This window comes from Phyllobates terribilis, unplaced genomic scaffold (assembly GCF_046119375.1).
Source record: "Phyllobates terribilis strain yellow unplaced genomic scaffold, ASM4611937v1 Scaffold_4__5_contigs__length_816908805, whole genome shotgun sequence".
NCBI lineage: Eukaryota > Metazoa > Chordata > Amphibia > Anura > Dendrobatidae > Phyllobates > Phyllobates terribilis.
This window is the reverse complement of record NW_027362764.1, coordinates 299,320,913-299,334,095: the sequence shown is the minus strand read 5'-3', so window position 1 is coordinate 299,334,095 and position 13,183 is coordinate 299,320,913. Positions and strand designations below refer to the sequence as shown.

Genomic DNA, 13,183 nt, shown 5'->3' with positions numbered 1-13,183 from the left:
AGACCACCCCGCTGTCTAGATTGTCATATCATGAGGTTTGTCTTGCTGTGCAATATTCAATATATTTGCTCTCTTTACTGGTACATTTTGCCATTCAAGCTTCAAGAAGAAAAGTAATAACTAATTGTTTAATTTCTCTTTATTCTTGAGGAAAATACTCACCCAAAGTAACATCCAGCATATACATCTTGCTAGGCTTCAAAAGAAAGGGTCTGAGTGTAATGTTCTCAGAAGAAATACCTGATAATAAAAATAATTAGTTACTACCTCAGTAAGTGTGGTCTGTGTATTAATTACATCTTGTAGTAAACATTTAGAATACAGAGTCAGTCTAGCATTTTTGTTGCTTAAGGAGGTGAAAAGTGAAATATTGACTCATATCCATATACTGAAGTTAGGAGAGTTCAGTGATGGATATGCAGACTACTTACCCCCGAGGGGACAAATTCTCACATCTCATAGCACACTTCTAATGCTACATATATTTTTCTACTTTACATAAATACCGTATAATTGCAATATTATTTAGATTAGGTTGCAACATCAATAGATCGTATATTTTTCATGAGAAAGACAAATTTCCAGCATCAGGTTCTTCCATAAAAAGCCATAGTTTATTCTATACAATAACAATTCCAGAAATGACAATTCCATTACCACACCGATAATAAAAACTTATAAAATCAGAAGTAAATTCGTTTCAGACGCATGTCTTTAGTCATTGCATGTATAAAAAAGAAAAAATACGGCGTATCAGATAGTATCCTGTTGGGACACATAACTATGGTAAGCCAATCACATCAATCCCAAAACTATGAGGATATAATTAAGAACAGATGGCTAAGTTTAAACACCACATTATCATTCATAGTGATAAGTCAAATCCTGTCTAATGTTAATTTCCAGAGGAAATCTGGTCTGCAAGGTATACATCTACTATGTTTCATGGTTCATTAACTTACATTTGTAGTCCCCTCCTCACTGGCTAGTTAACCTATGTTCTATGCATGTCACTTGAAATGAAGAAACACTGCCGTTGTGTTTCTCTGCAAAATGTCTCGAGACTGCTGAGCATTTAAACAGAAGCTTGCTCACGACATCAGATAAATGCCTCCTAAATGGACCTTCAGTGGACCTGTTGTGCAGCTAACATATTGGAGATTACAAGCAGTTCAGGTGATGAGGTAGATGACATTAACACTATTACAGTTAATATAAGTATTGATATTGTATGAATTTCCAGTAACTGTAAAAATAAACGTTTTAGTATTGTTCATGTGCTTACAGCAAGTATATATGGTATGACAGCATTTAAAAGACCGCTTAGGTAACAGCCATGTTTTGGCAATTGATGAGGTTTTATTAAGGTATAAACTAGGTGAAAGAATGTCGCCAATACTTGGTGCTCTTTTGGCTACAAATCTTATTGGTTGCATTAATATTTGTTTTAATTTCTTATCTTGAAACAATAGAGGGATGTGTTGTTTTGTAACAATGCTGATGGCTGTAAACTGCAGACTGTAAGTTGAGATAAAAGTAAGTTGATTATTATGATCCTTAGTATTAGTTTTTGTATCTATTAGCATATGTTCCCATTTTTTTATCTTGAACAATCGCCTGTGCTCTCTCTAGTACCCATTTGCAATTCTGTTCTTGCAACCTAGTGTTCATATTATGCGCCTCTAATCGATTTTAACGTAGAATTACTTTCAGACCTGAATAATTCTGCTTCAGGGATATTTTAATGACATTTTTTGAGTGACACGATGTGGCAAATAAAGTAGTATTTTGTAGCTGTATCTTTCCTGAATGGGGAAATTATAACACCTTCCATTGTTTCCAAGGTTAGTGCAATATTCAAAGAAGCTAATTTGTTTGCCCAGGATATAAGAAGTAAATATTTTTATGTCTTACTGGGAGTAGTTGTTCATTTTTTCCAATGCCAGTCCCTCTGCCCATATCAGGTGGTATGGTCGTTGCATTGATGACCTGCTCTTGATATGGTATGGGATGGACCTAGGAAATTGGCATCAGATTTTTCAGATTACATTAATCATAATGATATGAACTTGAGGTTTACTTCTCATATCCAGGACATCTTAATTTCAAGTGAGAGGCAAAAAAGAAGGTTAAATAGCTGATCAGAGGAGGGGACTACATTTTGCCACATTTCTGGCTTCAAACATTGCATGCCCCACTTTTCAGTTTTTAGTTTGTTAAACAAGTTTAAAATATCCAATAATTTTCGTTCCACTTCACGATTGTGTCCCACTTGTTGATTCTTCCCCAAAAAATTAGAATTTTATATCTTTATGTTTAAAGTCAGAAATGTGGCAAAAGGTAGAAGGGGGCCAAATACTTCCACAATGCACTGTAATTGTTTATTTTCTTCTATGCAGTAACAGCGGCAGAACAGGGGGACATATACCAGGATGGGGGATATATATACCAGGATGGGGCCCAGGATAAGGGACATAAATACGAGGATGGGGCCCAGGATAAGGGACAAATATTCTAGGATGGGAGATATGTATATCAGGATGGGGCCCAAGATAAGGGACATAAATACCAAGATGAGGAATATACACCAGGATGGGGGATATATGTATGAGGATGGGGCCAGGAAAGGGAACATATATACTGTACAAGGGTGGAGGACATATACACCAGGATGGTGGGCATATATATATATATATATATATACACACACACACACGAGGGATATTTACCAGGATGGAGTGCAGATATATATACTGTATATATATATTCTGATGTATGACAGAGCAAAAATGTACATTTCAAGTAGCTAAAGAGCCATACCTGAGGTTGTATAACTCCTGAAAATTTCACGACCAATCGGCAGTTTTACCCAGTGAACCATAGGTACAATATTTGGCGCTATAACTAACAGATCCACAAAGTTATCACCAGTAAATATAACAGTATCTTCAGACCCATATGAGAAGTCAGGATCACCTTGAAAAAGAAATAAAAAAATTTAGCTTCTATGCCATAGAAAACATTAAAATCCATAACACAACTCCAGTGAGGGGGCGCTCACCCCCCTCCTCCTCTCTCACACAGAATTGCAATAGGAGAAAGATTACAATCTATAAACCTCTCTTGGTAATAGGACCACATGTTTAACATATGGGAAGAGAGTAAATTACGTATAGCTAGGGGGTAAGGAAACCAATTAAGATAGGAAGAGTTAACCATTCAAGTTCCCTTTGAAGCCAAGACTCCATACAAAGTACAGGTAATTAAACAAGAAATATATTTTCCGAGGTCCAGATAACAAAAGGGACATGTGTTTACGCATAGATGGGAAGTGGAAAAATCTCCTTTGTCCCCAGGAAGCACATCCTGAGTTGAAAGGAAACCTTACATTTGCAGCCAAACGATTCGGTATGGTTGGGAAGTTAGGAATATTGGTGTTTGTATAGATCCAATAATAATGGGACATACATTTTCAACTTAAGGACTAATTTGGAAAGGATATGCATATTTTTTCATAACAGTGACACATGCATATAAGCCCCAAATCAATCAGATCGCTGACACCCAAATCAATCAGATCGCTGACACTAGCCATGTCATGTTTCCTATCTCTGGAAAGGTAAAAAAAAGAATAAAAAAATATGATGGCGATATCGAACGTCTGTACTCTTCAGAGAAGATATCTCATAACTTGAGAATTTCATAAAATCCTGAAGGGTTGCGAACATCCCTCAAGGCTTCCCACGTGAGGTCATCAAGAGGGGAGTGTGTGGGTGTAATTTAGGTGCTGATAAAAAGACAAGGCACCTTATAATCTGGGTTCCTGCAGAGAGATACATATCAGTGTATGCATGATTCCTTTCCACTGAACGTTTCCAATTGAAGTACTCTCCTTCGCTAGCTGAGCCATCTCTGTGCCCAGAGTAGTAATTTTCTTTTGTTTCTCCTTTTATTTTATTTAGTTGCATATTATGCTGTATTGTTTTGTCCCCTTTGTAAAATATTTTGCATATTTTTATAAACACTGCCTATCTTTCTGGATTAAATCTAAAATGTAATAGTTCTATTCCTCTTGTTTTGTAAACCACACCCTGGAACCATATGCTACAAGAACCCAAGCATCCAATCGGGCTTTATAAACAACTGGTAGTGGCAGCGAGTTGTTATTGGGTTATTGTGGCGTTAGGAGTGACCAAAAGGGGGTATATATATATATTCCATGCGTTGGAATCGGAGGGTATATACCATACGCTCACCATTAGTTTCCCAATAACCGGCCTATTAGTGGAAACAGCCAGCCGCCTCTTCCGTTAATCATCAGTCAATCGCGTAATTGTTCGAATGAAGGGGGCAGCAGAAAGCTGTTTGTGACAAAAAGATAACAGCGGGTGGATCTGCATGACCTCCCAGGCTGTGATCCTTTGACATTCTATATGACCTAAAACTGCAGAATTGGAAAATCAGTGAACTTACTTTCAGTCCTTGCTCCAGAGCCTCCAATGCCTTCCACAATATTACCATAGAAATGAGTGTCAAAATCTGTTAAATGTAGAAATGTAATATAATTTACTTGATCGGAAAAACACAAGTAAAAACAGTAGTTAAAGGAGTTGTCCATTATTGAACAATTCCTTTGGAATGCCTTCAGTTTGCTTACCTTGTTAGATTGTTTATGTCAATAGAGTGCTGCAGACTTGGGCAAGTGAAACTGAAAAGACAGCAGCCCATCAGTGGCCGCTGATAGGCTGCACTGCCCATTAACAAACGTTATGAAATCACAAGAAGACACAGTGCTTGGATTGGAGGTGTGTCACAGGTCTGGACAGGGGTAAGTATATTTTATTCTTATTTTATTCAGCAAACTGAGGTGTTATTCAGTGGTGGACAATCTCAATACTAAAAATACACAACTAACAGCCCAAATGTGACTGTAAAAAGTGGTTTGTTATGGATTTAGGTATGGATTAGGTCAATCAAAATCTGGTATCCCAAGACCCTTGGCAGCTTATCCTCTGTATTTATAAAAGTTAAATTAGCGAGTAGCTGACAGTTTCTGGAAGAGCAAACTGATTGTGTACATCCTTGTTAGCAAAGTGGTGCCAATCAATACAAATGGAGGTAATTGCCCTTAAGCTAGACTGAACATCTCCAATTCAGTCCTCATGTGGTACAAATGGAAATGCAATATTTTTCCATTTCATTTCTTTAACATTCAATGTCAAAACTATCCCTAGATATATATGACACGCCCCCCTGGAGCCGTGGGGTACTCAGAAGCCGGGCCGGTCGGTTCTATTGGGGTAGTCACGGCGGCGTGACCCGGTCCGTGGCCCCAGGCGGTCAATAAATAAAGAAAAGAGGGGAATAAAGTTTTGGGGATAAAGTTTCGTGATGCCACCCGTGGTATGGGCTATAGGTGGCCGCCGCTGCTGTTCAGATCCACTGGGGCCATGGGTGACGCAGAAGAGTTGGTTCAGCTCTCCACGGGTAGAGCTAGGCCCCAGGGCAGTTAAATAGGAGATTTCAGATGTTGTTGGTGTAGTGCAAGGCAGGTGATGCAGCAATTAAGTAAAGGACACAGCGGGGTGCATTCTTCAAGTTTTTACTCACAGTTTTTACGGTGCTCCAGGTTACAACTGCTAGCTATGCTATAACAGCTCACCGAGTCCTGTGTCCTCCGGGGAAGTGATCCAGCAACTCTCAGATAACTTGGGTGCACTTGATCGGGACCCCATTCTTGTGTACCTTCCCGGGTCGTCTCTCTGCACTGGCTCTTGCCCTCCTGCTCTGCGCCTCACACACAGTGCCCCAAGCCAGTGGCCGCGGGCCTTGTCGGGCGACATCCTCTCTGTCCCCTTGGTCCTATATGGCCACCTTTTCAGTGAATGTGTGTGGTTTTGGCTATGGCACTTAGAGATACCGCAGCCTCCGGTTTGCTAGCTGAGTCTTGCAGTCCTCCACTAGTCTGGGCCCAATCCCCTACTGCGACCTGATCCCTTCACGGTCGGCGTGAACTCGGGCGCACGGGTGGACTCCACACGTCCCGTGCCCCTAAGATCCTTTCTCTGCCTCTGGAACCCTTCTAACTGCTCCGGTCTTCTCTCTTCACTCCCTGTGACAGACTCCTGTCACCAACTGCTCTGACTAACTCCTCTCGTTCTTTCTCGTGCTGGGCCCCTCTGATTAGACCCCACTCCTCAACGGTCCTCTCTCACTGCGCTCTTGCTCCTAGGACCCCTTCCAGATGTTTCTACCTTTCTTTTTATACTACCTGTCATGTGACCCACGTCACCAACTGTCACTCTACGTGGTCCTCTCTACCTTCAGTGCTCCCCTAAACTACTTCCTCCACCCACCTCCTCTACCTAATTCCTCCCTCCAGACAGGAAAGGGACTGTGCTCTCCCTCAGGAGCAATTTCGCCCTTCCCTACTGGAGTGATGTGGTGTTGGATGTGGGTGTGTGGGTCCCAGGTAGTGCTCCCTCCTTACCCAAGAGTGGGGTACCACACCCCTGGTTGAGATGCAGTACCTCTGTGGCGACTGGACCCGCAGGGGCACCACATATACATCTGTGTTCAGAGAATCTAATTGCTTCTGTGACTACAAACGCAATCTTTTAAAAGGTGGAAAACCAAAGAAATACAATACTACCCCAAAGTATGGATATATAATAGTCATGTTTGGTAAAAATGTGCTTGAAAAGATGTCGGTCATAATACCTCTTGGTTATTCCCAGGAGACACAACGTGCATTATAGATCTGTCCAAATTTCTCTGGTGATCTCCTTTGCCAGAAGGTCTCACAGCTTCCATTGGTAAGACTTTCCTGTAGTAAACTTTTTATTTTTATACTGTTTTTGCCTTGTGTATATGTCTTTTTATTATTTCACCTTTTTGTCATTTTTGTAAGAATTGCACTTTTTCTCATAATGAAAACTAAAATGTAACATGTTTATTCCTTGCTGCTGTAGACATATTATCAACCTTGAGGAGAGAAAGTATAGCCTGGTTGTGTTACTCTGTGTATGCTAGAGTGCAAGAAGAGTACATATCAAGTGCGTGGGAAAGCTGGGTGGTGTGTGTACTAGTGTGTCACCTAGGATTGGTATCTCCATGGCCTATGAAAACAGCGAGGGGTGGCAGGAAGAAGTGCGATGTGGATGTTACAACTAGTAATGGGGTGTGCTTAACTTATTATTAGCTTATTGTTATAGGACAAGTGAGTGTGAGAAGCGATATAAAAAAATTCTATGAAGAAGGTGAAAACATTTTTTCTAGATGTAGAAGCCCACTATTTTTAATGGTTTGCCAAATGTGCATCATTAACTCACCGTTAGGAGTCTGACTTTCGGTAGCATTCCATAAGAGACTTCCTCCTTCACCATGCCCACTTATAAAGCCACTCATCTCAAAAGTATGCAGTTCTTGTTTTCAAGAAAAAAAATGCGCATTTATTTATAATGATATTGAAGTAGCAATTGCATAATGTAATGCAAAGTATAAAATCATGATACTGTTGACAAAAGACATACAAGCAAAGAGTGATATGATGTTCCAACACTTTTGCCATTGCAGGACAGAGTGCACGAATAGCCTGCACTGGTCTAAACATGTGGATTCCTTATTCCTCGGATCATTCTCTAGAGACATTTCTGATGGCACTCTTAAACCTGAAGCTATTTTTTGGTTGTGATAAAATAAACCATGCTCTAGGTTATTAGCGATCTTTATGTGAGGCCTGATTCAAAAGTCAGCTTTTCTCGAATGAGTGCTATCTGAGATTTTCACAGATAGCACTCATACCTGTGATAGACGATGGGACCATTCATACGTCCGTTATTTTGTGCGGACAGCGGAAAATCGCAGAGACATGTCCGATATTGATCCTACAGTAGGATCATAATCAACAATGCAAGTCTTTGAGTCGGTGAAAAAGATCGGATGACATCAGTGATTGATGTCATGACATGATTTTCACGAACTGTCAGCAAGGAGGTATCAACAACTGAGGACTCTCAATTTCACTTTTCTATCTACTGGCTAACACAATACAAAGATATTGTTTTTCTGAAACATAGATTTTTTTTAGCATTGGGCTACAAAAATCAGTCATTATAGTCTTTCAAAAATATTTTGTTTTACTTTTTTGTACATTCCCAGAAGGTTATAAAAGAAAATGTACTCCAAAATTTGTTCTGCAATTTCTACCTATTATGCTATATCCTGTATGTGGTCATATATTACTGTTTTGGTACAAGGCAGGGGTCAGATGAGGCTGAGAAGAGGAGCGCCATATGTATTTGAAGCGCAAATTTTACTGTAATGTTTTGCAGTTGCCAAGTGCATTTGCATTGCCGCTGAAGTTCCAGAACAGTGTAAACCCCCAGAAAGTGACCCAATTTTGAAAGCTAGACCCCTTCAGGTGGAGGGTAAACATTTTTTTTATTTTGCAATATTGAGCCACCATTTTAATTTTCAAGCCAATTGGGTTCTATTAGGGATTTATTTTTGCTGGATATGATCTCGTTTTAACTGTCAACATTTTAGGGTGTATGTGACTTTTTGGCCCCATTTTATTCCAATTTTCAGGAGGCAGGTGACTAAAAAACAGCAATTCTGGCAGGATATACAGTGGGGAAAATAAGTACAGTATTTGATACACTGCCGATTTTGCAAGTTTTCACACCTACACAGAATGGAGAGGTCTGTCATTTTTATTGTAGGTACACTTCAACTGTAAGAGACAGAATCTTAAAAAAATCCAGAAAATCACATAGTATGATTTTTACATAATTAATTTGCATTTAATTGCATAAAATAAGTATTTTATACAATAGAAAAACAAGACTTAATATTTGGTACAGAAATCTTTATTTGCAATTACAGAGGTCAGACGTTTCCTGTAGTTCTTGACCAAGTTTGCACATACTGCAGCAGGGATTTTGTCCCACTCCTCCATACAGATCTTCTCCAGATCTTTCAGGTTTCGGGCTGTCAATGGGCAACATTTAGTTTCAGCTCAATCCAAAGATTTTCTATTGGTTTCAGGTCTGGAGACTGGCTAGGTCAGTCGGAACAGCAGCCGTTGATGGACAGCGTCCTTTCCAGGAAGTGGTACATCAATGTTATCCTGATCTGGCAGGGATCAATACCATTATTACAGGAATTTATGTTGAGTTTGAATGTCAATGATTGTAACATTCATATTACCCATCATTATGATCCTAATAAGGTGGAATTTCTGGAAGTATTGGTAAGTAGAGACAGTGTTAATGCAATGCAAACAGATATTTCAGAAAGTTTACATCCACTAATATGTTGCTCCACACCTCCTCCTCACACCCAAGACATATGGTACAATCTGTCCCTATGGGACAGTTTCTCCATCTCCGCAGGATATGTTCCACTGATCTTGACTTTGAGAAGCAGGCTCAAGACTTAAAAATATAAGTTCCGTATATGAGGGAAGCCTTTTGTAAATCTTGGCCTATCCTCAAAGCGGACCCCATAATTTCTAAATTCATACCGGACAAACATGCCATTACATTCCGTTGCTCTAAAAATCTCTGTGACCATCTGGTCTGGAGTCACAACGTCGGTGAATAAAAATTAAAAAATACATTACATGCTTGTCTAAAAACTTAATTAATCACGCTACGTACCCTTGCTGGTTAATCTATGTTGGCATGACCACACGTCAGCTCAAAGTTCAGGTGAGGGAGCATATACTTGGCATACTTGCCACAGCGGACCACACGGACACATCCACACTGAAAACACTACAACGCCACTTTAAATTGTATGACCAATGTAATGGTGATCTTCTCAGGGTCAGGGTTTTGATTCTATTGACGTAAATATTCGAGATGGGAGGATATCCCAGCATCTTCCCCAATTAGAGTCCAGGTGGATCAAGACTCTCTTTACATCCTGATGGATTAAACAAAAATATAAGTTTTGTCCCATTTGTGTGATCGCCTGTTTGCTGTGTGATACTTATTATCATCTGCCCACAAACATATTTGATTTTAGTGTGTTGCGTTTTGTATGTTTTTACTAATTGTTGTTTTTATTTATTTAAGACTCCGGGCTTGGTTATTTTTACTATAGGACTCACCCAAAGGTAGTCGTATCCTTATCATCCAGATGATATACTTCCATCAACATTATGATGATTTCAGGGTTAGTTACCCTCAACATTGGATAATAATATTACCATCAAAAGTAGTATTTTTCCATCAAAGTGACGTATATATCATTTAATATATTCCTAAGTCATGTTTGGCATTTTCATTGTATCCAATGATGTTCTATGTTTCATATCTCCCATACATAATTACACATATATGCTTTCACACAAACATTTTTGGTACTTATGGCATTAGTTGCCACATTTAGTTTTATAATAATTTGTGATTTTGTTATGTATTTTATACACAACTTATGTGAGATGCATATATGGATATATAGATACTAATGTTGTATTGTATACTTTGCTGTCGAATATGAAACAGGTGATATACAGTTATATGAAAAAGTTTGGGCACCCCTATTAATCTTAAGCTTAATGTTTTATAAAAATTGGTGTTTTTGCAACAGCTATTTCAGTTTGATATATGTAATAACTGTTGGACACAGTAATGTTTCTGCCTTGAAATGAGGTTTATTGTACTAACAGAAAATGTGCAATCTGCATTCAAACAAAATTTGACAGGTGAATAAGTATGGGCACCTCACCAGAAAAGTGACATTAATATTTAGTAGATCCTCCTTTTGCAAAAATAACAGCCTCTAGTAGCTTCCTGTAGCTTTTAATGATTTCCTGGATCCTGGATGAAGGTATTTTTGACCATTCCTCTTTACAAAACAATTCCAGTTCAGTTAAGTTTGATGGTCGCCGAGCATGGACAGCCCTCTTCAAATGATCCCACAGATGTTCAATGATATTCAGGTCTGGGGACTGGGATGGCCATTCCAGAACATTGTAATTGTTCCTCTGAATGCCTGAGTAAATTTGGAGCGGTGTTCTATTCACCTGTCATCTGATTGTAAATGTATCCAACTGACATGCTATTTCATAGTTCACATCGCGTTACTCACTTTGGACCTGTACGCATGAGCGCCCTGTCCCCACTGGCTCTCTGCATCTCTATGTGGTTCCCGACGTCAGCTCACATGCTTCCCATGTGATTCTGATGTCGCAGATCACATGATGCCGACACGGTTTCCGCGGTGATGCATGCGTCACATCTGGTCCGCGGTGATACTTCTGGTCTGCGGCAATTTGTCATTTGCCTGCCCACTTTCCCTTTTTAAACACTGCACAATCACAGTAGTGATGCCCCCCGATGAAGGCTGGTCTGAAAAGAGCATCGGGGTGGACGCACAGGTACTTTGGAGCACCTGCATTGATTTGCATTCATTTAAGGTATATACTAGTTTCTATCTGTCATATGTTGCTATATGCTGTATAACTTCTGCCTATGTCCACATGGCCTTTTGATGCCTACCACTTGGTCTTTATTGCAGGGTTATCTCTAATGAGTATAATACATACCATGATCATATATGATTATATATCTTCTATCATTGCCTTCCATGCACACTTGTTCCAACTGCATGCGTGTTTTGTATTTTCCCAGCCTGTTTATATAATTTTAATTAATAAAGGTTATTATATTTCTAATATCTTATGGACTTCATTGATCGTCGGTCCCCCCTCGCCTACAGCATGTCTATAACGATCTGACCTGATCAGTCCTAACAACAAGAAGTAGTATGCACATGGTGTAGTTCCTTGCACATTTATATATACACTGCTCAAAAAAATAAAGGGAACACTTAAACAACAGAATATAACTCCAAGTCAATCAAACTTCTGTGAAATCAAACTGTCCACTTAGTGAGCAACACTGATTGACAATCAATTTCACATGCTGTTGTGCAAATGGAATAGACAATAGATGGAAATTATTGGCAATTATCAAGACACCCTCAATAAAGAAGTGGTTCTGCAGGTGGGGACCACAGACCACATCTCAGTACCAATGCTTTCTGGCTGATGTTTTGGTCACTTTTGAATGTTGGTTGCGCTTTCACAGTGGTAGCATGAGATGGACTCTACAACCCACAGAAGTTGCCCAGGTAGTGCAGCTCATCCAGGATGGCACATCAATGCGAGCTGTGGCAAGAAGGTGAGCTGTGTATGTCAGGGTAGTGTCCAGAGGCTGGAGGCGCTACCATGAGACAGGCCAGTACACCAGGAGACGTGGAGGTGGGCCATAGGAGGGCAACAACCCAGCAGCAAGACCGCTACCTCCACCTTTGTGCAAGGAGGAACAGGAGGAGCACTGCCTGAGCCCTGCAAAATGACCTCCAGCAGGCCACAAATGTGCATGTGTCTGCACAAACTGTTAGAAACTGACTCCATGAGGGTGGTCTGAGGGTCCGCAGTCCACAGATGGGGGTTGTGCTTACAGCCCAACACTGTGCAGGACGCTTGGCATTTGCCACAGAACACCAGGATTGGCAACGTCACCACTGGCGCCCTGTGATCTTCACAAATGAAAGCAGGTTCACACTGAGCACATGTGACAGACGTGACAGAGTCTAGAGAGGCCGTGGAGAGCGATCTGCTGCCTGCAACATCCTTCAGCATGAGTGGTTTGGCAGTGGGTCAGTAATGGTGTGGGGTGGCATTTCTTTGGAGGGCCGCACAGCCCTCCATGTGCTTGCCAGAGGTATCCTGACTGCCATTAGGTACCGAGATGACATCCTCAGACCCCTTGTGAGACCATATGCTGGTGCGGTTGGCCCTGGGTTCCTCATAATGCAGGACAATGCCAGACCTCATGTCGCTGGAGTGTGTCAGCAGTTCCTGCACGATGAAGGCATTGAAGCTATGGACTGGCCCGCCCGTTCCCCAGACCTGAATCTGATTGAGCACATCTGGGACATCATGTCTCTCTCCATCCACCAACGTCACGGTGCACCACAGACTGTCCAGGAGTTGGCGGATGCTTTAGTCCAGGTCTGGGAGGAGATCCCACAGGAGACCATCCGCAACCTCATCAGGAGCATGCCCAAGTGTTGTAGGGACGTCATACAGTCACGTGGAGGCCACACACAATACTGAGCCTCATTTTGACTTGTTTTAAGGACATTACATCAAAGTTGGATCAGC

The 13,183-nt window shown here is 40.7% G+C and overlaps 1 protein-coding gene across 1 annotated transcript in view; it reads right to left on the bottom strand.

Annotated features, from left to right (window-relative positions):
• The window catches only part of PKD1L1 (polycystin 1 like 1, transient receptor potential channel interacting), an 808,959-nt gene that overhangs the window by 484,568 nt on the left and 311,208 nt on the right, over window positions 1-13,183 (bottom strand). The window contains exons 25-28 of the mRNA XM_073676922.1: window positions 7,332-7,424; window positions 4,474-4,539; window positions 2,821-2,976; window positions 163-240 (exon numbers count right to left, since the gene is read on the bottom strand). Coding sequence (XP_073533023.1) covers window positions 163-240; window positions 2,821-2,976; window positions 4,474-4,539; window positions 7,332-7,424 — 393 coding nt within the window. The remainder of the gene's footprint in view (window positions 1-162; window positions 241-2,820; window positions 2,977-4,473; window positions 4,540-7,331; window positions 7,425-13,183) is intronic.